Source organism: Colossoma macropomum, unplaced genomic scaffold (assembly GCF_904425465.1).
Source record: "Colossoma macropomum unplaced genomic scaffold, Colossoma_macropomum, whole genome shotgun sequence".
Taxonomy (NCBI): domain Eukaryota; kingdom Metazoa; phylum Chordata; class Actinopteri; order Characiformes; family Serrasalmidae; genus Colossoma; species Colossoma macropomum.
In genome coordinates this window covers 21,522,667-21,548,252 of record NW_023494793.1, presented here as the reverse complement: position 1 = coordinate 21,548,252, position 25,586 = coordinate 21,522,667, and the positions used below count along the sequence as shown (strand labels likewise).

General features: G+C 38.6%; 3 protein-coding genes across 4 annotated transcripts; 2 read left to right on the top strand and 1 right to left on the bottom strand.

Annotated features, from left to right (window-relative positions):
- The first annotated feature begins 728 nt into the window (after nucleotides 1-728).
- LOC118813453 (fatty acid-binding protein, liver-type-like) lies at nucleotides 729-3,403 on the top strand. Its single transcript, XM_036578798.1, has 4 exons — nucleotides 729-852; nucleotides 1,157-1,329; nucleotides 1,666-1,758; nucleotides 3,281-3,403. The coding sequence occupies exons 1-4, from the start codon at nucleotides 786-788 to the stop codon at nucleotides 3,329-3,331; spliced, it is 384 nt and encodes a 127-aa protein (XP_036434691.1). The 5' UTR covers nucleotides 729-785; the 3' UTR covers nucleotides 3,332-3,403.
- Nucleotides 3,404-3,524: 121 nt separating this feature from the next.
- On the bottom strand, nucleotides 3,525-14,465 carry smyd1b (SET and MYND domain containing 1b). Of its 2 annotated transcripts, XM_036578796.1 has the most exons (10): nucleotides 14,237-14,465; nucleotides 12,389-12,565; nucleotides 11,493-11,706; nucleotides 11,238-11,368; nucleotides 9,580-9,618; nucleotides 8,519-8,714; nucleotides 5,737-5,829; nucleotides 5,320-5,483; nucleotides 5,033-5,201; nucleotides 3,818-3,973 (listed from the first exon to the last, which is right to left on the bottom strand). In XM_036578796.1, the coding sequence occupies exons 1-10, from the start codon at nucleotides 14,356-14,358 to the stop codon at nucleotides 3,818-3,820; spliced, it is 1,461 nt and encodes a 486-aa protein (XP_036434689.1). In that variant the 5' UTR covers nucleotides 14,359-14,465. The 2 variants fall into 2 exon arrangements, with proteins under 2 accessions (XP_036434690.1, XP_036434689.1); XM_036578797.1 differs by lacking the exon at nucleotides 9,580-9,618 and having other exon boundaries at nucleotides 3,525-3,973.
- Nucleotides 14,466-16,832: 2,367 nt separating this feature from the next.
- On the top strand, nucleotides 16,833-19,547 carry sprb (sepiapterin reductase b). The gene is made up of 3 exons (XM_036578026.1): nucleotides 16,833-17,450; nucleotides 18,766-19,056; nucleotides 19,279-19,547. The coding sequence occupies exons 1-3, from the start codon at nucleotides 17,120-17,122 to the stop codon at nucleotides 19,467-19,469; spliced, it is 813 nt and encodes a 270-aa protein (XP_036433919.1). The 5' UTR covers nucleotides 16,833-17,119; the 3' UTR covers nucleotides 19,470-19,547.
- The last annotated feature ends 6,039 nt before the right edge of the window (nucleotides 19,548-25,586 follow it).

The window sequence follows — 25,586 nt, the reverse complement described above, 5'->3', positions numbered from 1 at the left end:
CTACAGCCCTCACCCCCTTAGTGTCCCTGGATGACCACTGATAGGAAAGAAAGGGCACTTAGTAATAATAATAATAATAATAATAATAAACATTTTAACAGAGAAAAACACAGCTTGTAAATGCATTACACAATCTAGCAGAACATGGCAAATAAAACAGAACAACAAAACTGTTTTTCCTCTTTTATCTGCTGTAAAGCAACCTTGAAACTCAAAGCTAGGATATATTAGCTTAAGATAAAATAGTTCAAGGAGGGGGTGAGATCATAGATCGTGATTTAAAGCTACCTTCAGTGACTCATACTAGGATTTGTGCAACTTTGTGTGTGTTCTACATTGCTCAGATAATCTACAAACACATGGAATGCATCGTACTGACTTGTTCCTGTAGCTTGAAATATGAGTAAATCAATTATTTCATTATTAGAGATGAGAATGTTCTATAGAGAACTGGGTAAAGGTTGATGTTAGGGCTAATTTGTGGCATAGGTCAATGTCAGTGTTAGGAAAGAGCTGGACATAGGTCTCAGCCAATCTACCCACACAGCCACGTTTACACACACACACACACAACACAACACACACACACACACACACACACACATCACACACACACACAAAAGTGCTCATGTGCATTACGTATACACTGACAAGTAACTTTTGCAATACTTGGTCAGTAAGAGCAGGGAGCATCTCCACCCTCTGTGGTTAATCATTAAAAACTTCACAATCATATAAAAAGCTTTAGAAACCGGCAATCTTCTCCTCTCGCTCAATCTACCACAATGGCCTTCTCTGGAAAATATCAGCTGGAAAGCCACGAGGGCTTTGAGGCCTTCATGAAAGCTACTGGTAGGTATGCTGAGGAAAATGTCTCAAAGCCTTAACAATACAGGGAATGAAACATTTTTCTTCATTGATACTTCTTCAGTTTACCAATTGAATTCAACTGAACTGATTTGTAACTAGAACAGTTTTGGTATGAGACAAAAGATCTCAGACAAAAAATGTAGGTTTACTATTCAGTCTTCATTAATCTTGAGGCTTGTTATTCAGTAACTATGATGTATTATTCAGTAACTAGTAAGAAACTTCATTAACTCAGGGTAAGGTGTTATGACTTTATTAACAGTGGCTGAAATTCTGATTTCTTAAGGTCTTCCTGATGACCTTATTGAAAAAGGCAAGGATATCAAGAGCACCTCAGAGATCGAGCAGAATGGGGACAATTTCAAAGTGACTGTGACCACAGGAACCAAAGTCCTGGTCAGCTCCTTCACTGTGGGTCAGGAGGCTGAGCTGGAGACGCTGACTGGAGAGAAAGTCAAGGCAAGGCTCCCATCTGAATCTCTACCTTCTCTTTACACTACTTAATGCACTCAGAGATCAGATCAATGCAGAAAAGCATGTATCCAAAGGAAAGGCCAGAATGGTCATCCACCTCTTTAACCCCTAAAACTGTCATTGGGGCCTAACATCTATACCTCACTCTTGTAACTGTCTACTTTACTGAGTAGTTTCATAGTAATTAGTTAAAGAGCTTAAAAACTGATTATTTCATGAAAAAGTTGATAAAAGCCCCAGTTTGCAGACAACACTGTGTATTGAGAGCATCCTTAAATTGCATTCTAGGTTTGACAGTAACTATGTCTTGTTATCTTTTAGTCTGTGGTGAGAAAAGAGGGAAACAAGCTGAAGGTTACTCTGAAAGGCATTGAGTCAGTCACGGAGCTCGTTGATGCCAACACACTGGTCAATGTGAGTACAAACTGAAGTTCTAACTTGAGACAAGCATACTGAGAAAGACTTTGATGACTGTTGATAAAGCAGTGGTGTCCAGCGCTGGTCCTGAGAGCCTTGGTCCGGCCCCATTTTGGTTTGGTGATTTTCCAGCTCAGTCACTCCAGATTTAACTCAGCAATTCGTAACCACACTGTTAAAAACTAGGTTCCGAAAAGGATCTTTAGAACTGCGCCATAGAGGATCCACTTTTGGTGCCCTAGATGCTTTCAGTGGATGGTTTTTTGAAGAATGTTTTTTGTAAATGAGATGTACAAATGTGATGAACCTTTTAAAATCTGTTAAAAGTTTAAAGAACCTCCATCCAATTGAAAGTTCTATGCCAGCTGTGAAGACACTCTCAAAGGATTCTGTTGCCATAGAAGAACCACTTTTGGTTTCCTTAATAACTGTGTTTGAAAAGGACATTTGTGAGTGTGAGAACCTTCAAATAATGTAGAGGTTTCTCTGAACTTTAAAATGTTTGTTCACACTCATAAATTTCATTTACAAAAATGGTTTCTCAAAGCATATAGTGAGAGGTTTTTTTAGGGAACTATAAGTGATTCCACTCCACTCTTAGAAAAGATGGTTCTTCAAGGGTTGCTAAGGTAAAGGTAATGGTTCTATTTAGAACTGTGAGTTCTACATAGACATATATATTCCTCAGTATGTAGAACCATTTCATTCTTAAATTGTTCTTTGTATAGTGAATTGGTTCTTCAGATTGATGGAGAATGTGTTGTATGTGGTTCAATAAGGGTTCCTCTAATGTTACAAGCTTAACATCATAACAACAACAGAATGTTTTTTGGTGCTATATAGAACCATAAGCAGCACATCCTCCATCAGTCTGAAGAACCATTTCACCATGCAAAGAACCATTTAAGCATGCAAATGGTTCTATATATAACTCATGGTTCTAAAGAACCATTCCCTTTACTACAGAACCCTTACAGAACCATCTGTTTTAAGAATGTTTGGCATCACGCAACAAACACTTTTGGCACCTTTATTTTTAAGGTGTACCTTTTTGCCGAGTCTAGTCCCAACAATAATCTGCCACACCAGCTCCATTTAAAGAACACCTTCAGACGTCCTTGATTGGCTGGATCAGGTGCTTTAGTGTTTGGTAAACGGGGAACAGCACGTTAGATGGTGGTAGGAACTGTGCAGGAAAGTAGATCTCTAGGAGGAGACCTCTGTGTTACACCAAACAAAGTTTTTTTCTAGAACAATACATCCAAACCAAGAACTGTAGAATCCTGTATTTTTAAGGTGTGCCGCTTTAGTAGGTGTGTTCAAAAAGATAGATCACCAAACCGTGCTGGGCTCTGGCCAACCAGGACTGGAAGTGGACACCCATTAAATAAACTGAAATTAAGCATTACAGAGTAATTTTTTTCTGGACTGAGGTTGGTGTCCTTTTAGTTGTGAATGTTTTAGTGTGGTTAATGCTTTTGCATGTGACCAAAAGATGGTGCTGTTGTTGCCTTTACAGACCCTGACTCTGGGAAACCTCACCTACAAGAGGGTCAGCAAGCGTGTGTGATGTGACAGACTACTCTGTTTGGGTTGGAAAAAAGTGTAAAAAATGCAAATTAAATAAGACATTTTTAATCCACTGTGTCATAATGTCATCTCATTTTTGCGTTTTACTGGGTGTTGCCTTTCATTACTGGTGCCTGGAACTGAATTAGTTCAACAAACTTGCCAAGACAAAAAAAGTCACACTTCATAGCATCAGTATTTCAAATCATGATCAACTTATTAATAATTTATTTTAAAAAACTTTACACAATTCAAAATGTGGCTTAATCAAAAAGGAAGAGTAACTTGTGGCCTAAAAAAGAAAACAATGCTATTGATTTCAGGATATTATTGAGAAAAAAAATTCAAAAACATATCCCAGGTAGTTTAAAGCAGACGTTCACTGCACTGGAAGCTTGTCTGAGTCTCTTCATTCATATTGATGAAATTCATGTTAGGGGACAATGTAAAGCACAGATGAAGATGGTGATGTGTGAGCTGTGTGTGGTCACTTCTTGCGGAACAGGCTTTTGATGCCCTCTTCCACTGGCTCTGCCATCATCTTCATTGGCTGGTTCTTCAGTGCTGCCTCCCGCATGGAGTGATAGACATACTCGTTCTGCTTGAACATGCGCAGCTCCATCTCTGTCTGCATACGCATAGCCTGCAAGATGAAAATGTAGTTTATTCTACTGTTGATAGTTTGCTGAAATAAAATTTCCAACCTAATCCAAATGTAGTCAGCCAAGACATGTTTGGTATCTGAAGTCTGTTTCTTTAGATTGGCACTGGAGCTACGAGAATAATGTTATTACAAATGAAAGCTTGAACTCCACAGAGGAGCACCGTGTAATCTTCATTCCTAAATCATGTCATGAACAAAACAGTTTGCATAGTTAGAAACAGCAAGTGCAGCCATCCTGAAGCCTGAATTTCATCTTAATATAACATCTTAAGATAACAGTATGTCATACAGAGTCAGGCAACACATAAGTGTCTATTTTGGGTTACTTAACCCTTTTTCTCACCAGCCCTAAAATGCTTTTTTGACCTGTTTTGGAGGCTCCTTAGTTAAACTACACATTCCTTGTCTTCAATAACATTGATGTTATATGTTTCAATGAAAAAGTGATTTACAAAACCCAAAGCAAGCTGAATTTTTGTCTTCATATGTGAGCAAGCACATCAATATTTACACAAGGCTTTTTATTGCGTTGAAATGTTTTTTTTTTAATGTGGCGGTTGCCCACACTTTTTTGATTCGATGAAAGTTGAGGTGTCTGTTTTATTTCGGCACGGTAGTCTTTGTGGAGACTTTCGCCCCATTGCTCACTAGCAGCTCAGTCCACACACAGAGAGCCAACAGTATCCTAATTAATCTGATAACCAAGTTATGAGGCAAAATTTATATTCATTTAAAAACATTCAATTTTTTGGGAATTTGCAATAAGTGGCCTGCACACCAGCTGCACACATTTGTGGCAAGTGTGTAATTACATAGGCATGCGATTTGCACTAAGTTAATTGTTGAGATTTAAGTTTTCATGACTTGTTATCCCTGTAGCTCCAGTGCAAAAGAAACTTCAGAGGCAAAACATGTTGGAGTTATCATTTTAAAATATTACACATGAGATCTCATAATAGGCAGTTTTAGGATGTTATTATAGATCTGCAGTTTGTAGAATCTTTTAATAGATGGTATTGTAACAGGATAGGGGTTTACCTCTAGGTCCTTTGTGATAGGGTGGGTTGGCCCATGGGTGACCAGGAGAATGGCATAAGCTTTGCAGATCATGCCATGTCCAACTTCTATGTGTCCTGCCTGCCAGTGGGTTACTCCTGCCCTCATTGTAGCCATCCCCAGCTGAGCGTTGTTCGGATGGTACAGTTTCCTATTTCCAGGGTGCAAAGAAAGCTTGTGAAATGCTGTCTGAAAGTGTGAGAAAGGTCATGTCATCAACATCAACAGCGATCAGTGGCTCACAAAGGCTCATAGAGGCCTATACTTACACATATCCATCTACCATCTTGCGTGCATAGATAGCTGCTTCCTCAAAGAACTGAAGGTATGAGAGGACCTCGCTAAGCGTGCTCCACATCTTCAGCTGGTAGATATGTGTATCAGCAAGAACGTTCTCTTGCTTCTCCACACACTCGCGGCAGATCTTTACCACCTATACAAAGTGAACAAGAAGAAGAACAGAGGATCATCACTACAGTTTCTTTAAACTGAAAAGGTGCTTCACACTTGCACATCTCATTTACAAGGAACCATCCACTGAAAGATTCTTAAGTGAAAAAAGTGTGGTCATTCTATGGCAGTCACTCCAAAAACCCATTTTGGCACTTCTGTTTTTAAGAATGTAAACATTAGATGAAGGCTTTTGTACAATAGAGAGGCAATATGTCTGGTCATTTCTGAAATACCTCATTGTAGTTTCCATCTACACGGGCCTTCTCCATCTTCTTCAGCATCTCTATGCTATATTCTGTCATTTCCTTCACTTTTTCATCTGGCACCTTCCATGAAGAAAGAATAGTGAGACATTAAGTGTACCAGTAGACTTCAGACTGGAGTGTGCAGTGTGGATTTTGTGGTTTTGTGACAAAGAAGCCATTACATTTACTCATTAGTTTCCACTGAATATTGAAAAAAACACCTTGAATGAACATCAGGTTCAATCTTTCATTTCCCAACAATTTGATTTGATCTTAATTTAATTCGATCCATCATTAAATCCATGGTTCGATTTGGTTTGGTTCGTTTGCTATGACTGAGAATTATTTTTAAAAGTACACTGAAAACACATGTGGCTGAAGGAACAAGTGGTATCAGGCCTTTTTTATTTTTAAATTTGAAAACGGTTTGAAATTTTTATTTTTTACTATAAAATGAGTGCATTTTACATGGATGAAAATATTCCAAAATAGATGCAGCTGAAGTACCAACTTCAGACCAATGCATTATTACAGATTTAAGTTATTCTACTCAGAAAAAAGGGAAGGGAGTCTCCTGCTTTTACAGCAGCCTCCTAAGACAAGTAACATGACATGCATTGTGTAGACTGCCAGGCCTCATACAGCCTGGAATCCTGCTCCTCATCTAATGAATCAGCTGCTCCAGCAAAATAACACTACAGAGTCTAAATATAGCCCCCTACACAAAGGCTTCTGGACCAGAGCCCTGCAGGGCTGCAGATAGCTAAGTGAACGCTGATACTTGGCTATTTTTTGACCCTCTTTCAGCCCAAGAGGTCAATATGCATTTGCACAGCTGGGTCTCTGGAACATTAATGCATGGAAAGCCCTGAGCTATGCACTAATGAGTGCAATTTGGCTCACCGAACAGCCTGACTCTTTTTGAATTACACAAACATCCATGAAGTCACGTTTTACCATGGAGTTACATGCATATGAGGAAATTGCAGCCTATTTACATAAAGAAAAAGTGGCTTTTGGTGCCGTTGTCCAGAACATTATGTCCTCGCGCACACTCTAGCTTTTCTAATGCTAAAATGATTCACAGTCATGAATGAATACAGATAATAAAGATATTATTTTAATTACTATATCTGTTATGTTGTGATGGCACTTGCTCCATTATGAGATGTCATATATCCTTGAGTTTGTAAAGGCCTTGAATGGCAAGGATCTGTATGCGGCCCACATTTCCATTTCTTACTTTTTTGACTACGACTACCATGCGTTGACACTATCATCGGGAGGTCGTGAGTTCAGTAACCGATGTTGCCACAGCCATCCGTGGACAGTAGTCCAAGGGAGCATTATTGGCTCTGCCAGAACAGCCCTTCCTATCCTCCATTGCTCAGTGCGATGCTAGCCAAAACAACTGTCTGTTAACTAGCATTCTCCTCCAAGTGCACTGAGCTGTTCAATGACGTTACGTTAACAGCAATTTGAAAAGATGCAGTGGTGCTTAACGTGTCTCAGAGGACGCAAGTGCTAGCCTTCACCCTGCAAACTTGGTGACATTGTTTCACTGGGGAAGACCTAGCTTGCAGGTAGAAATTGGCCACAACTAAATTAGGGACAGGAAATTTGGTAAAAAATAAATAAATAGAAGAATTATTGTTTTATTATTACTGTCGTTTTGCTATATTCTTAAAATGTAATTACATAACTGAACAATTAATTACATAGTAATTCAGTATTAAATTTATATTCCATTTACATTGTATAAATTCGAGTCTGCACTGCAAACTTTTTTTTGCTAGTTTCAATGTCAAAAAATGAAAAAAACATGACACAGATGTAAAGGATGTCATTTCTTTCCACAAAATAAGACTATACACACAGCAAGAGCTTTTCAAAGTCAAACTAAACTTTTCGAATCCACACTTTCCACAGAATTTCTCTAGAATTTCTGTTTTGGTGAGAAATGTGTGACAAAAAGATGCACTAATTTCAAGAAGAGGCCTTTAAGGCATATATGGTATAGGAATACTATAGGGGTTAGTAACTGAATAGGTTTATAAGTCTGCAGTTTAAAGAGGAATTCCACTGGTGTTTTAAATTTTATCTGTATAATTAGATGGTTAAGACGTAAACAAAGTCACTGAGAGTGGTTTGATGTAAATGTTCCATTCTGGAGAAACTAGAGAGTCAGAATACAACAGACCAGACATCTGAAGAGTTGAATGCCTCTTAAAGCTACTTGCACGGAAAGTGTAATGTAATGGTTATGAATATGCTGCCTGATGTCTAAGACACTGTTTTAAGATAGTTTTATCATAAAGTCTTGGCCTTAAACATATTTTTAAAAAGGCAGTCATGGTTGACATCTACAAGAAGGACATGAGGCAAAACACCCGTCAAGGAAAACTTATTCTTTCAAATTTATCGCTATTTTACCATTATCAACATTACATGCAAAAATAAAAAATAAATGTGTAGGTTCACTGATGGTTTTGGATAGTAAATAAAATGGCTATATCTTCACTACAGACATCTTGACCCCTGGCTCCCACTAATGAATTCCACATTGGTAAGTTTCTCTAAAAAGGAGCATTTCATATCAAACCATTCTCAGTGATTATGTGGATCTCAATCATTGTAATTTTTGTAAAAATATTTGTGAAAAAAGGGATTCTCTTTGAAGATGTTCACTAAGAATTCACTGTAATTTTCCCCACTCAAGTATATTTGACATGTTGGTAGAACATTTTAAATAAAAAGTGCTCCGGCCCACCTGAACACCGTCCAGCACAGCACCAGCCAACTTGAGATCATCTTTGATTTTGTTAGTGCAGTGTTCACAGGTGCAGTCGAAGAAGTACTGCTGCTTGAGCATGCGCTGGCGGTCCTCTGACGTGTTCAGGTAGTCCACGTATGACACCGTCAATTCCTCTCCCTCGCTGATCTTCCCCAAAGCTCGGAGCTCGATTCTGTGACAAAGAAACAAAGTGGGTGATGTCCAGTCAAGGTCCAGGCAGAAGTGAAGACCAACTTATTCAGTTCCAGTTCTGACCTCTTTTGGGATTTGAGATGAAACTGCTGAACTGATCACCAATCAGTATCAGTTATCAACATCTGTTCACCATAATACAACTCACTGCAACCTTCCCAGATCAAGTAAGTAGAAGAAGATTTTCTGAAGAGCATACAGAATCCAAACCAGTGAGTTCTGCATGTCAAAGAACATTTGTATATTGACCTAGGTGGTGATCATATACAAGGACTTAACTTGATCTGACATTAGTTGTAAGTAAAAATAGATCTTGTGAAGGAGTATCCATTGCATCCACTGTACAAGAAGTTGAAAAATATGAAGGACTTTACACAAGTAACAAAACCACATAGAGACAGAAGACACACATATGTGGACACAGCCACACGCTTTTGTCAAACAGCCAAGACCTACATATTTGGAATTAAGTGGTTAAGAGCGTGAGAGAAACAGAGGATGGGACGATGGACCAACCACCCAGTAGCATTAGCCATCCTGGTTAAAAAACATAGCCTATGTAAGCTATGTTAAAAAAAATCTATTGAACATTGCACAGGCAAAATGTTGTTAATGAGTGTCAAACTGTAACTGTAAGGTGTAGTCTGACACTCTTCCTGCCACCCAACCAGTGGGATGTAAAATTATAGACTAAGGTCAAATTCGGGGTCTAAGGCTATAAGCAGGACTGCTGTTGGTGATTTGAAGATGGCCGCATTTGGGTAGCTGATTGTCAAACTGTGTGATTAAAGAGGTGACAGTAAGGAAAACGAAGAGCTTAGCTAGTTGAGGCTAAACAGACCCACCTCATCTGAGTATGATACAACGTATTGACGGTTGAATGACTGAAAGACAAAGCAAGAAGCAGATTGTAGGACCCAACCATAAAAGGCTTATTCAGAATACCCCCACTCAGAAAATCCTCACCCTCATTCAAACATTAACCCCTTAAAATCCCAGGTTTATTACATACTAAGATTTATTATTCAGTAACTACATGGACTACAATGCAAACTGATTGTTATCCTTAGGTTATAGAAAAGCATAGTAAAACTTTGGACCTGCTAGTGGGTCCTAGCCATTTAATCTCAACCTCTGTAACTATAATGTTTTTTTTCCAGGTACAGCTTATGTAAACCTATGAATATGAAATAATTGAAACAGCCTGACTGTAATTATTCATTCAGATTTGAATAGAATTTCATCAAAGGTACAACACTGATATCATTGACAGGTGTTGATGCAAATTGCATGCTTGCAACTGCCCATGTCATTTGTATATTTGAATTAAGAGACTTACAGGAACTTTGAAGAAAAGCAAGTATATGTATTTGCTTATATTTCAGGTGTTTTTCATACATACTGGAACCTTTGGCACCAGAAAGCTGTAACTTGCCATTGGTTCAGTACCAAAATTTCCAGTTTTATGGTTTTTGGTACCTGCTCAAGATTGGTACCAACAGTAGAAAGATTTTTTGAGTATGTTCCCCTCTGTTATTGGTAACACTTATCAATGACAATTAACACTAAAACCAGTGACAATTAAGCAAACCATTTACTCTTCCAATCGAAGATAAGTAACCAAGCACTTTTTGATGACCAAATAGAGCACTAGACTATAAATTAGAAAGATGTGTGTCGAATGTTATTATTAGAATTTTTACTTTGCAAAGAGCTCACTAAAGTGACAAGCTAGTAAGGAAACTAACATTTTTGCATTTATGTTAACCTCCACAGAATAAGTGTTTTGCTCATATTTCCACACTATCTATGTATAAATATAAACTTTTTTTGATTCTACACATCATTCTACACATCTGTGTGTATGGGCACAGAAAGGGGACTATATTATTTAATGTCAGTTCAAATAGTGTTAAGCTAAGACAGCTAGTCAGTAAGACAGCTAATTGGCCAAATTAGATGCTTTAAACCTATATACAGAGATGCATAAAAGGATCAAAAAGACAGTTAAATTATTATTGGATTTATCATGGTAGTTGCAGATGTCCCTTAAGCAGGTGGAAATGAACTGTAAGTTCCATTTGTTCCTGTTTAGGTCAGTTCTTTAGTTCTTTTTTGAATGTGCTGTGGAAAAACGCCCTTTGGTAGGCCAAAAATGTGATGACAAAGATACAATCAGCAAGCATGACACAGCTATAATAGCCTATTTGATCTTTGACCACATGTTGCACATGACTTAAGTAGGCCACAGGATTTCAGTTCACATGAGCCATTTTTCTCAGCTCAAAACTAGGTTTTTTTTGGTTTTCCCCACCACATCAGTCTAGCTCAAAATCACCTCCCCCCAATCTTTCACTTCAAGTTCTTACTTCCTTCCAACATTCGCTGCCTCATCCCTTACCCACTTCCAGCCACTGTTTACCTGCATTCTATCTCACATTTTCTGTCCACCCCAGGCTAAGATACACTCTTAAAGTGTATGAGGACTGCTAATGGGACTTACTTGCCGTTATTGAGGATAACAGTGCAGTTAGGCCAGCAGTCATGGTTGACCAGACAGAGGTTGGGGAACAGACCAACTCCAACTGCCTGGAGGCCTTTCTGATCACTCACCATGAAGCCATTGCAGTTGATCTGTTGTAGTGGAAAGGTGAAAGTGTGAAGTAAGCCAGGCCATTTTTTCAATGAACAATGCAGTTTTGATTTGAAATACAGACATTTTTGGATTATAAATCAGAAATGTAGCAAGTTTATGTACCACTCCAAAGATGTGTGATATTCTTTCTACGGTGTGCTGCTTGCTGGTTCTGGGCCAGAAGTCAAGGAAGTTGTGGATGTCCACTTTGAGGTCCTTCAGGTCATCCTCAGGCAGGTCAGAGATGTGGTCCTCCAAGTCTTCCAGCGTGGTGAGCTGCATGTCTGAGACCACACCCCCTTCCTTATCGAGACGCCACATAATACGAGCAGCGAGGCTAAATTGAGACATCAGAGCAACACATTAGACAATGGTATTATTTCTATCTGTGCCATATGAAATCCATATATAGTCAAGAATCTAGAGCTGTAAATAAATGAGAACAGAAGTGACTTTTTTGTAATGTTAACTTGTAAAATGACCAGTTTAATCATTACACAGTGATTAAGTCGTTAAACCCTAGCTTATTATTCAGCAATTCTCTTGTGAAACTATTGTCCTAGCTGTTGTAGCAAAACCTCAAAAACTTCTTCTTTTTTCACTACTTGATAAAGCCAGCTGCCCTTTACATTGTGTGAATATCTCATAAAAATGGATGGAAATTACTTGAAATAAATGAAATAAATGAAATAAATGTAATGTTACTATTTTAGTTTTATTTGAGTTTTGTCACAACGGTGACATTGTATAACTTTTGTAATTATGTAATAAAACTGATAAATCGCAGTGTGGACCTATAAACAAATGCTTAGGGTTTGAGGGCATACTTCACAATTGCATGTATGTTATTGGTGCAGTGCAGTGAAATAACTGAGTTTGTCCATTCTAAAGTGATCACCCTCCCACTCTTCAAACCCCCATCTTTATTCAGCCTTTCCTATTTCTTCTTTCCCATTCATCCCTTCCCTTCCTTCTTCCTCTTTCCCATCACACCCTCCAGCAAGTCCTCAGGCGCTCACCGGATGTTTTCATTGGGCGCTTGGCCATAGCTCTTAATGGCAGCACACTCCTGTTTGTGTTCTTCCCAGGCCGCACGCTGACATGTGCGGTCGCAGTACTGCGCAAAGCGGCACTGACCGCACCGCTGCAGCTTTGGCTGCCGACGGAAACAGCAGTGACAGACATTTGCTGCAAGACTGTGGGATAAGACAGAAAGAGAGATAGATGAAAGGCATCATTACAACATACTGTATGTTAAGTCTTAGGATATCATGAAAATAGCTAAATAGCTATTGCCAGTAAAAAAAAAGGCTATAAAACATTACTTATATAGATCATTTTACCATGTGGTTTCAAAGTCAAAGCTGAAAACACATTTTGGATTTTTAACTGACTTGGATTTTAGACTAGACATGCTTTAAGTGACCCTGTAGCTTAACTATGTGCACATAAAATCATAATATTTTGTAACAAAACACAACAGTTTTCACAAAAGTTTACTTAGTTGAGAAAGTATGTGATATTTTGGTAGGCCACAGATACAGGAGAAGCAGTGCTTCAGAGCAGAGAGAAGAGGTCATTCACCTCAGATAAGAGGAGCAATGCCTTATAAGGTGAAGGAGGCCTTTTAATAGAGGAATACTCAATGTTCACAAGGTTTGGCTACTATTACTGCATGTACAGGTCTGTGTTTCCAAGACAAACTGCCTATTAACTGTAACAGTAGCCAGTGTGGGTGTACAAACACCTTAATCTTAATCCAAAAATTCCAGTCATTTTAATTGTAATTTTTTGGCATTTCTGTTATCAGTCATGCTACAGTGAGGAATAACATTCAAATATATTTTAACACTGCTTAAAATTAAAATGTCAAATGAAATCACACAGTCCATGCTCTCAACGGGAGACCTACTTGTTACGTAAGAACGACAATGTCACCATGAGATCATACAGTATCCAATAACCAGACATTTGTTTCTGCCTATATAGCACTACAATAGTACAGTAGGGCCTAACGACAATGGTACACTGAAACAAGTAATGCACTGAAGTTACTTGATTCAAATTTCCACATGAATAAAATGTAATACAGCAACACAATTTTGTTTTTCATTCTGTTTATGTAGTATATATTGTAGAAAATATGCACACACATTAAAGTAAAAATTCATTGCTTTCTATATACTGCTATGTGCAGTCTGAATTGAGTGAATCTGATCAGAATAGTATTTTGCATAAACCATGCCCGAGACCCTGTGAAAATGTGCTGCTCTAAGGCCTGAGTATACCAATCCCACAAACATCTAAAACATTCTTAAAAAAAACCTTTAAATGGCCAGTTTTATTACACACTTTTATAACCTAAGAATACCTCAGCCAGTTTGCATTGATGTCCCTGTAGTTACTGAATAATAAGCCTTAGTCTGTAATAAGCCTTGGATTTTAATGGGTTAAATGGTTTTTGGCTCAGACAACTTTTAAATCATGGTGAAATTCTTTAAACTTTATGTTCACAAATCTCATTTACAAAAAGGGTTCCTTTAAGAACCACTAATTGAAAGGTCCCAAGGAACCAAGCATGGTTTTTTTATGGGATCTCTCATGTTGGAAGACACTAGAACGCCCCTCCCCCTTTCCCCCTTTCACACTGTGTAGAATGTTCTCCTCCTTTCTCCATGTTCTGGGTTACACCCCCCCACCAATTCACACTAGTTCTTTTTCTAAGAACTCATCAACCAAATGAACATTGGCTTGCAGAATGCAATTTTAAAGACATCTGCCAGCATTAGAACACTGATGATTGATGTTTGTTCGGTCAAGACGCTGTAGCCTTTACTCAAGTCTCTATTTCACTCCATATAACTCACCTGTCAAACACAACGGCAGCAAAGCAAGGTTCTGCAAAGAGTACATCCCCAGCCCATACTTCTTTAGTTGCCCTCAGACCACGACCCTTTCCTGGTGAGTCAAACACTTCCACGTTCTCCATGCCTGCAGTTAGGCAGTCTGTAAGGGTCTTCTTACTACGCTGTCTATTACACTGTCAGAGTCCTCAGTCTGAGTGTCCTTTAGATCATCAGCTTAAACAGCTGGACATTCCACTACCACCTTCTAAAATAGCCTCCACTCTCAAACTGTACCATCTTGATGTTAGAGGCGGGGGGAGATGTTTTGGTGGTCACTGTGAGATGTTGAGTTTTATCATCAGCAAAGGCCTTTAACTTTATGCCAGAAGATCAAAAAAGATTGACAAAGTCTTCTGTTTTGTATGTGCTTGTATGAGTTTCTATTATGTGAAATGTCCACCCGTGATTGAGGAAAAATGTAACATTCCGGGAGGTGTGAGTGGTCATTCAGGAGACTGGGTGGTATTTTAGTCCCTCAGTTGGGCCTGTCAGTCAGGGACGGGTGTAGGGACGAAAGACAGCTGCTCCCACCTGAACACACTCTTGGCTTCATGTGCTTGTTTTTTTTTTCTAGCACTTTCCCAGACCTCTTTCCTGCTGCTTCTCGCTACTTCTGACAACAGTCGAATAGCAAAGCTCCTGTGTTTCTTTTTTTAAGCTACGCAGCCACTGTCTCTACTTCAGAACTCACAAGTGTAGCCATTCTTGTTGTGGAGGGCTCAATCTCAAATGTGAAGGTTCCTAAGTTGTTCTTGACTTGGATGTTTTATGATTATATTTCAAACCTTCAATTGGCACTCAACTGTGTGAGTGTGAAAGGATGTGTAGCTGTCAAGAAGCCATTATTGAGCAAAGGAAGTAGACAAAAAAAGAAGAAAGTTTGCAAAACAAACCAAGAAGCTGCTGGAGTTCTCTAAACAATGAACTGTCCAGAGTCCAGACCTCAAAATCACTCAATGCGTTTGGGATTATTTGGATCATAACAAGCAGAAAATGCAACCAACATTGAAGACTGAACTTTGGAAGAGTGGAAAAATAACCCTGCAGATTTCTTTGAAAAAAAATTGAAAGCCATCTCTTGAAAAGAATGCAAACTATAAAAAGACAAAGGGTGGACATACTAAATACTGAAAGATTTTATATAGTTATAGTTATTAATATTTAGTCATGTCCTTTTCTCTTAAACATATGTTTTCTGCTTTTTTCCCCCAACACCGAGAAATCAATAACTTAATAGTGGTTTTGACTGCAAATTAAATAAATGATGGGTGGTCTCCAACTTTTGCACAGTGCTGTACATCTCATTTACAAAAATGATTCCTAAAAGAAGCATCAGTTTAAAGGTTCTGCATGTTCTGCTCTTTGCTTGGAGACACTAAAGGATTTCACCACCTGACCACCATGTGAGAACACTCGGACATCCTGCTCCCACAGCTGTCTGCAGCACTTCAGTTCATTTCAGTCTCAGTTCATTGTGTTCATTAAAATACAGTAGATACCGTTCCAGTTCAAACGAACACTGCGATATTTTGCATAACTGTCTTAAAATGATATGTAGGCATGTGATTTAAATGCATTTTTTTTGGGAAACTTTCTTGTTACATTGAATACAAACTTTAATTATATGTTTGGTATTGGCGAGAGAAGGTAGGCTGGTGAAAAGATGCAGATTCCAACAATTATTTAAGAATCAAAATGGGATAATTTTTTTTTATATAGTGTAAATTATTGTGATATAAGCTGTTGGGAGTGGGCTTCACGCATATAAATATCAATGCTATGGTATGAATGACACCACCTTGATTTGAGAAGTAAAAGTATGTTTTCCATTATGCATCAGCTGTTTTTCTTCTCAAAAAATCCTTATAGCCTAAATGTTATGAATGGATATACAGCATTTTTAAATGAAACCCTTCATATCATAATGTTAGGGTTCTGGCATGTCAACTGTCAGAACATGCAGAGTATCATAACTCTCAAGATTCATTTGCATGATTCATTGTGCATCAGACTAAGCTATTTTTTTATTGCAGTCTCCTCTATCTGTGTACACTTACTATACATATGAAAGTATCCAGACATCCATTCTAATTAGTGAATTCAGATCCTTTTAGATGCACCTATTTCTTACACAGCGTTGAGCTGCAAACAACCAGCTTGTAATGTTCATAGAAATCACTGCCGATAGACTGAGACATTGACATTGGGCTGTGGATCAGCAGAACTATGTTCTCTAGAATGATGGAGCTCCATCTAATACCTTTGGGATGAGTTGGAGTGGCATTTGTTATCCAGCACCGATCATTCAAAATCAGTACCTGACTTTACTGATACTCTTGTGACCAAATTCAATCAAATTTTCACAGCAATGTTCCATCACCCAATGTAAAGCCTTCCCAGAAGAGTAGAGGCTGTCATTGCAGCAAAGGGAGACAAACTCCCCATTAAAAGCCTTAATTTCTGGAGAAGTGTTGGATAAGCACTTTTTTACAGACTTTTTTAGACAGATATCCATCCATCCATCTTTCTATTTATCTAGTTTTAAAATATTCTTGTTAGTCCTTACCAGTGAGCTAATAGCACAAATGGGAACTGCCTCAAAAAACAGGGAAATCCCTTCACACTTTACCCCATAACAAACCTAATTAGACTCTACAGTGTCTCGGCCTTCTAAAGAGATCTCTGAACTTCTTTGTGAATGAGTTGATACACCAACATTTATGTGAAAATGGATTCACTGCACATTAGTGAAGGGGCTTCTCCCCTATATAAAGACCATGAAACCCACAATGACTACAAAGCCCAATCCACAGTCCATAACCATCTCCTCCATAAACCTTCATAATGGAAGACATCACAACTGAAGGAAACAGAGACCTAGGCAAAGCTTTGTGCATCATCACTGGAGCTTCCAGAGGCTTTGGACGCACCCTGGCACTGCAAGTGGCCTGCTTAGTGAAGCCCCAGTCAGTTCTCCTGCTAGTGGCCAGGTCAGTGGAGCAGCTGAAGGAGCTGAGGGAGGACATAGTGACGCTTGATGCGGGGCAAAAGAGGCTGGTGGTCCACTGTGTGCAAGCGGATCTGGAGAAAAAGGAAGGTGTGGAGAAGACAGTGAGGGCAGCTCAGCAAATAGACTCATCTGTCATTGATCACTTACTAATTATCAACAATGCAGGTGATTATAACTTTCTTTTCGGTTGGTGAAGTTAAAAAACTGATCACTGCTTGGGGATTTTTTGTGATCAATCACTAGTTTTGAAAAACGCTTAGATCTTATTGACCTCACTGTTCCTCCAATAGCAATGGGACTTGACCTAACAAATGGAGGTTCTAAACACTGCCATTCAAAAGTTTGGCATATATGAATAATTGCTGTTATTCCTTTGAGTAATATCATATGCAATGCAGACTAAATGTTATAAACCAGACACCAAAATACATTTTTAGATATGCTATTTAATATTTTCTTTAAAATGACATTTAAGACCTACCTAGTTAATTAAGTTCTGAACCTTTACAATGTAAAGACTGTCCACATTTGCACATGCCACAATTAATACTTTATTTTGTTCCTATTTTAAGCTAATCAAATATATTGTAACAGTGCATTAACAATTGCAGAAAAATGGAGCGTCAAACCACTCCATAAAGTCTTCTCTAGCGTATTCCAAAGTCTTTCAATTGGAGTTAATGTCAGGACTCTGTGGTGGCCAGTTCATGTGTGAAAATGATTTCTTATGCTCCCTGAACCACCCTTCACAATTTGAGCCAATGAATCTTGGCATTGTTGTCCGGGAATATGCTTGTACCATCAAGAAGAAAAAATCCATTGATAGGATAACTGGGTCATTCAGTACATTCAGGTAGTCAGCTGACTTCATTTTATTGCCACATAACGTTGCTGAGCCTAGACCTGACCAACTGAAGCAACCCCAGATCATAACACTACCTCCAGACTTGTACAGTGGGCACCTCTATAGCACATTGAAGCCTTTTTTACAATTAGCCTCACTAAGAAGTGATTTTCTTTTGGCCACATAGTTGTTTGGTCCAAATGAAGATTTTTTTCCGATCACATTTCTTCTGCATAATTGATGGTTCACCACACTCCCTCCAAGCTTTAATAATGTGTTCTTTCAGCAATCTCCAGGGGTACCCAAACATACAACTGTATTTAAACTTCATACACACTGTAGTAATACTCTTATTTCATTGTTACATGTGAGCCAGAAATAATTAGGTGTAGAATATTGAAAAGGCCACTGAAAAATTGTACAATCTGGATTTTTCTTTTCTTCGTAGTTATCTAGGTACATGCAGTCTAAGCTAACCTTCCCACTGGTTAGAACTTCAGCAGCTGAAGAGAAGGTCTTACACAATTGATTAACTACCAATTAGGAAGTGGAGTCAACTGATCATATTTGGATTTACAATGGGTAGGACCAAAAATGTCACTTCACACATTGTCTTTCCCTCCTTCCGCTCTGTAGGTTCTTTAGGTGACGTGTCACGCTTTACTTTGAGCTTTACTGATCCAGTGGAGGTGAACCATTACCTGTCTCTGAATGTGAGCTCCACACTAAGTCTGACTGCTGGTGTTCTGCAGGCGTTTCCTCGGCGAATGGGACTGCAACGTACTGTGGTTAACATCAGCTCCCTGTGCGCCCTAAAGGCTTTCCCTTCCTGGGTGCTGTACTGTACGGGTAAAGCAGCTCGTGACATGATATTCCGGGTGCTGGCAGCAGAAGAGCCAGACATAAGAGTGCTCAACTATGCACCTGGTGAGAACTCTATAGATTATTAGTAGTATTGTCACACTATAAAGTAAGATGTAATGTCGATTTCAGAAGAGTACTGATATTTAGCATTTTTTATGGGTGGAATATTTACAATATTTGTTACAATGCAGAGCAAGTTTACTGCTGAATTTAACAGTTTAGAGGGTTTTCCTCATGTACAGACACTGGAACATACACTGTGTTATGGTGCTGGGTTTGTCACAGGTCCTCTGGACACAGACATGCAGGCCGAGGCGCGATACCGCTCTGGAAACATGAAGCTCCGCTGTTCTTTCTCCTCCATGTTCTTCAAAGGTCAGCTGGTCTCCTGTCAGGAGTCTGGAGCCAAACTGATGAGGCTGCTGCTAGATAATGACTACCCCTCTGGAGCTCATGTGGACTTCTTCGAACTCTAAACAATAACTAGAACATTCAGAGCTTTGGAGTGAAAGGACTCATGGGCTCTTTTACACATATGTTCCCTGAAAAGTAAATTTAAGTAAACTTAAATACAACTGAAGGCCTATTTTATTAAGCATTTTTCTCTAGAAAGTACAATTTCATGCCATCATATAACATTTAAAAATGCAATGTATACAAGGTTAGGGTTATACATTTGTAATTGAGTTCACTCTGAGCTTAAAAGTATCCTCATTTTTACTCTTCATTGGTGGTTGGTCGAGTCAGTATGTCTTTTGTGTGTTTCTAAATGGAGCTGATGACCTCTTCTGGTGGTCAGTGAGATTGCAAGCGGGCTGTAAATAAATCTTGAGAAGATTAAGAAGAAGACAAAATTACATTTTATCCATTTGATTTTGGGAAAACTCACTTTGTCAACAGACTTTACGTTGTTTAATTAAATAAAGTAAAATTTAAAGGAAAATATTACATATGCACAAACAGGGTCAGAAAGCTACATGTGCAGTTGTATGGGTGCTCTTGCAAAAGTTTGGGCACCTCTGGTCAAATTTTGTTGATTGAAGTGAAAATAAGTTAACACATCTCTACAGAGAACAATGTAAATGTACTGTTTATTTGTTGAATTTAACATTTTGGAAAAAATATTATAACATCAAAAGTTATGGCGCATGTAATATTTTATGTTTTATGTTTTTCCAATATGTTCATAAACACGTATGTATTTAAATATCATATTTAAATGTATTCTCTGCAAAGGATGCATTTACTCATTTTCTGTAAGAAAATCAATAAAACGTCATTTGACCTGGGGTGTTCAAACTTTTGCATATATTTGCACTATATTTGTATATTTATTATGGTAGATTATTTACAGTATAGTATAAATGTCCGGCATTCACATCACTAGCGAGCAATAATTATTTTGTATATTCACTCACATGCTTCAGTCCTCATGCTTCAATGATGCAAATTTCACTTTGTGGATGTAGGAGTCAGGTCAGGACGATGAGACATGGACAACATGGACAACAACAAACTCCAAACAGACACTTATTTTCAAGGAAGAGCACTAGTGGTGAGAAAAATAATAGATTCATAGATGAGTCACGATTCTCTCTTAAAAGACTCTGAATTGATTCACAAAACATCTTTTTTTTCATATAGGCCTTGAATCTCCCCTACTGTAAAATAAAATTATGCTCACCCACAGCCTGGTCTGGAGGAGGGAAAAATGCAGAATCTCGCTAATACACATAAATTAGCAGACACAATTTGGTCACAGTTTTCATGTGTATAAAACAAAGGCCCGAAACCATAGTTTCATTGTTAATGACAAAAACCTGCTCTCTTTGAGTACTTCAAAACTTTAATTTCAGTTTGTACAGTATGCAAATAATGCATGCAAATGCATGTCATAAAGCTTGATTAGGGCTTTATTGTTAGCTCTTTTGCCTGGTCACTCAGCAGTGATGTCATACAATGTTTTAACCAAGTGAGAAATTTGCATCAGTGGGAAATAAACATATTTCCGTCCATTGACACTGACCGAAATCCAAAGATATGCAACAGTAATTAGGCTTACAACATTCATTTAGATGTAATTCCAATTAGAGGTTTAATTCCTCATAAACTGGTAAAATAATTTCTTTAAATGTACTAGGCTATAACCACTAGCTTTAAAATGCCATCCATAACTACTAGGCTATAATTACTAGCTTTACATTGCCATCCATAACTACTAGGCTATAATTACTAGCTTTACATTGCCATCCATAACTGCTAGGCTTTAACTACTAGCTTTACAATGTCATCCATAACTATTAGGCCATAACTACTAGCTTTACATTGCCATCCATAACTACTAGGCTATGACAAATGGCTTTACAATGCTATCCATAACTACTAGGCTATAACTAGTAGCTTTACATTGCCATCCATAACTATTAGGCCATAACTACTAGATTTACATTGCCATCCATAACTGCTAGGCTATGACGTCTGGGTTTACAATGCCACCCATAACTACTAGGCTTTCACTACTACCTTTACAGTGCCATCCACAACTAACAGGCTATAACTACTAGCTTTTCCATTCTATCCATACCTACTAGACTATAACTACAAGCTTTGCAATGCCATCCATAACTACTAGGCTTTAACTACTAGCTTTCCATTGCCATCCAAAACTACTAGGCCAATTAAGTCAATATTATTCTCTCAAGATAAAAAAGATGAATAGCCAATGAAGTAAGTAAAGTAATAAACCTTGACATGGGCCTAGTTTTCCAAGAGCACCTGGGTAGAGAGAGTGTTCAGTATTGTGCTTGATCTACCATTTCTGCTAAGAAGCATTCAGAAAACCCATCCATGGTCTCTGGAAACTTCTGGATGCCTTACCTAACTGGAAAGGACCATAAACTTAGCTTTGCTGCTCCTGCTGATGTTTCCATGCATGTCATTTTTAAAATTAGTTTTTATTAATGAAATAGATCTGTTTCTAGCTATTTTATCATTCTATTGATATGGAGAGCTGGTCATGTGTCAGTTTACATGTATTACAGCTAACAGTGAGGCCCAAGCATATTCACAATCAGCATAAACTACCACTGCTACAACACAATACTGAATCTCAGAATCCATATTTTGAACTGATCATATCTTGATGGGTAATCTAGCATGACTACATTCATTTAGATGGAGTATTAATAGCTTTCTTGTCTCTCTTGGCTAGTCCACAGCCTTGTGCTGCTAGCTACTTCCCTAGCTCTGTCACATGACAGTCCTGTATATGAGGGAGAGTGTTTCCATGGTAACTGCTATGTGTTGATGTCAGTAGTGAATTTGTGAATGGAGTCTGAGGCCGGCAGAGCCCTGGAAAAACATGTACTGCGTGTGTACATCAGTTCATACAAATTGCTTGGAATTAAAGTGACTTCTGTTTAAAATCACTATTACATCATATACTTAGTGTCCTTCTCTTGAAAAAAAACTTAATGGCAGCCAGATATTCTCTGTTTTCAAGCTACTGAATGTTCAAATTACCCACATTCCATCTCATGAGATATTGGTGTAAATAGGCTCAAAGGTCTAGCCTTTTCAAACAGTCAACAATCAATACATTAATAGGAAGTCATTCAGAATGAAAGAATGATACACAATAAAAGTGGATTAGTAAGTTTTGTGTTTTGCTTTCTGTCAAGATTCTTCACTTTTTCGTCACCCATTTTCATTATTCTCAATGCACGAAAGCTGTTGTTAGCCTTTTCTTCTCAGCACCTAGATAGGCATGTGGTATTCAATGCCCAAAAGCTCATCTATCAAGTTGTACTAAAAGTTATTGATGGTGTCCATGTGTTCTGTTTCTTGGATCATAACAGCTAATGTCTTAGACACCATGTTTTACTGCGAAAAAGGACAAAAGAAAAGCAGTTTCTGCAGTAAAGTAAATAAATACAAACAATACTGGTTCTTATTATTTCTTTGTGAAAAGAAAGAAAAGACAGGTGTGTCTTCAAGAAAATTGTTCAGCGAATTTCTCCAGGCAAATTGGAAAAATATCTTAACCTAGATTTTCGAGTGTAGTTCAAAGGACAGATCTACATGTAAATGTAGTTGAACCCAGTTTAATGTAGTTTTAAACATATCCTAGTTTTGTAGTGTAGCGTCAGTGTCAACAAAAACAAAGTGATTTGGTGTATTCCGTCATATAGAGTCCTCATGGTTCAGTGACGGCATCGTAGCTTGCAAAGCAGCTAATGATGCTCAAATTTTTTACATTTTATTTTTGCCATGTAGATATTAAAATAATACATGCAAACTTGCTGTCTAGTTTACTCTGCCATTGAAAAGATTTAAATCACTTGCCATATTAATAAAGTTGTGTTGGTTTATGTACAGTAATAACACAAACAATCTGAATTTAAATATTACAACCTGTTTGGCAAAAGGTCATTTTTAAATGTTTTTTTTTTTCATATTTAAAGAATTGTGCCAACATGGAGCTATTGAATGATTAATAATATAGTAAATTAATGACATTTTTGTGAAGTTTTCTGCCTTGAGTTTGATCTCCATTTTTACAATAATATTAATTCTGAATGTTAATTTTATTAAAATTTAAAATTCAGTGTCTTTTGGCTCCCTTCATCATTCAGCGCACATCTAAAATGTCTTCACTTTTATTTACAGCTTCCTAGTGTCCTACACACTTGTATGGCTCTTCAAGGTTCTTTAGTAAAGGCAACAGCCTCATTTACCAATATCTTCCTAGGTTTTTCTTAAACTTATTTTTGAGAAAGGTCCTAAGAAAAAGTCTGTGCCAGATTCATGACATGTTCTTAAACCACAGAATTATTCATACCTTTGTGCTTTCGAGTGTGTAGATTCTGTACATAAGAACAAATCCCAAACATTGGTGAATCTCAGAATCTTGCTGAAAACTGCATAAGTGGGTTTTGAGAGGAAATTTCTTCTTAAGAACGTTTGGTGAATAAGACCCAATGTTCTATTTAGGACCATGAGTTCTCTATAGAACAATTTCACTCTTTGCATGGTGAAATTGTTCTTCAAATTTATGGAGAATGTGTTGTATGGTTCTATATAGAACTATATAGAACTTTTTGAAAATGATTTTGAAAATGATTCAATATAGTACCAAAAAGGGTTCTTCTATTGTTATGATGTCAAGCTTGTAACAATAGTAGAACCCTTCTTGATGCTATATAGAACCCTATACAACAATTCTCCATCAACCTGAAGAACCATTTCACCATGCAAAGAGACATTTAAACATGAAATGGTTATAGAACTCATGGTTCTAAATAGAACCATTGCCTTTACTAAAGAATCCTTCAAAAACCATATTTTAAGTGTGTACTAATTATTTTAAATATGCAAAGTTGTACAGGAGCAACATTATCATTAATATATTTGATTAACTTACCTGAAACAAAACTGGTTTGATGTTATAGGTTAAAGTTATTACTCAGAAGTCATTCATAACTTCATTAATCAAAAAAAACATACTAAATTCCTCATTATTGTCTTCTGATATGATCAGAATCGTGATATCTTTTCGCTCTCCTCTCGCTACTGAACTGCGCTCCACAGTAGCCATGGTAACGCTGAGCGCGCGCGTGCGCGGTACTTGGCGCCGTTCTGAGGGGCGTTCCGCGCGCGCGGAGTGGGCGGGGCGGAGGTGGGTGTGTGGCTCAGCTGATCCACGCAGCCTCCGCTGCTGCTGCCGCCACCGCCGCTGCCATCATCTCATAGTGGGAGAAGGCTACAGGAGACACGGCTCGGCTCCCTTTACGTCCCTCACGGTCACCACAGCAGCGAGACAGCGAGAGAGCGAGAGCCGGAGGAGAGCCGCCTGTCTGCGGTATCTCCCTCAGCCTGACGTCGCGCCTGCCTCACCGCCGCTGCTGTAAGCTGTAAACAGTAAGTAAGTAGCGGCGGCAACGGAGGGGGGCATTAATTCAGACAGAGCCAGCAGATTCCTTACACAGCGTTCAGCCTTCGTTTGAGTCCCGCTCTAACCGCGCTGTTATATCCGAGCAGCGGAGGCTGTCGGTGAGGTATGAGGTGTTTTCTCGTCTGGTTGTTCAAGATAACAGAGCAGTGAAGGCAACGCGCAGACTCTCCCTCTCTCTCTCTCTCTCTCTGCCTACGTGAAGCCTTTTACTACGAGCCGCTCGACCGAGTGGATGTAAGGGGGGGGGGTGCGGGGGACGACTGAGACGGGCATTAGAAGGCGAACGGTGAACGATGCTCTGGGTGTAAATCCCACCGAGGCGGATGGCAGAGTTAAGAGTCGTGCATTATGTAACGCGCTGACAGGCGGGAAGGGGAGAAGGAGAAAGGGGAGCACGTTTCTTCGCTCGTCGTCCGCCTCTGCTGATGCTCGCTCGGCGCTGGGCCGACGGATGTTCACCATTATGCACTGTGACTCTGTTTGTGTCTATGTGATGGCCAGAAAGTGATGTTAGAGCTCCTGGCGCTGGGTCTGCTGGCTGGAGTGAAGCACGGTGATTGTCATTGTGTAGAAAATGGTGTGCGTTTGTGGTGGATAGCGAGTGGATAGTGAGGAGCTAGCTAGAAGACAGTTTATTTTC

Bases quoted from the DNA above. Each gene is read 5' to 3' on its own strand.
- smyd1b (XM_036578796.1), bottom strand. From the start codon at position 14,358: ATGGAGAACGTGGAAGTGTTTGACTCACCAGGAAAGGGTCGTGGTCTG. The intron at 12,566-14,236 runs GTGAGTTATATG...CTTATCCCACAG, and splicing joins GCTGCCGTTGTGTTTGACAG to TCTTGCAGCAAATGTCTGTC. The intron at 11,369-11,492 runs GTACATAAACTT...CCACTACAACAG, and splicing joins TATCACACATCTTTGGAGTG to ATCAACTGCAATGGCTTCAT.
- LOC118813453 (XM_036578798.1), top strand. From the start codon at position 786: ATGGCCTTCTCTGGAAAATATCAGCTGGAAAGCCACGAGGGCTTTGAG. The intron at 1,330-1,665 runs GCAAGGCTCCCA...GTTATCTTTTAG, and splicing joins TGACTGGAGAGAAAGTCAAG to TCTGTGGTGAGAAAAGAGGG. The intron at 1,759-3,280 runs GTGAGTACAAAC...TTGCCTTTACAG, and splicing joins ATGCCAACACACTGGTCAAT to ACCCTGACTCTGGGAAACCT.
- sprb (XM_036578026.1), top strand. From the start codon at position 17,120: ATGGAAGACATCACAACTGAAGGAAACAGAGACCTAGGCAAAGCTTTG. The intron at 17,451-18,765 runs GTGATTATAACT...TCCGCTCTGTAG, and splicing joins ACTAATTATCAACAATGCAG to GTTCTTTAGGTGACGTGTCA. The intron at 19,057-19,278 runs GTGAGAACTCTA...GGTTTGTCACAG, and splicing joins AGTGCTCAACTATGCACCTG to GTCCTCTGGACACAGACATG.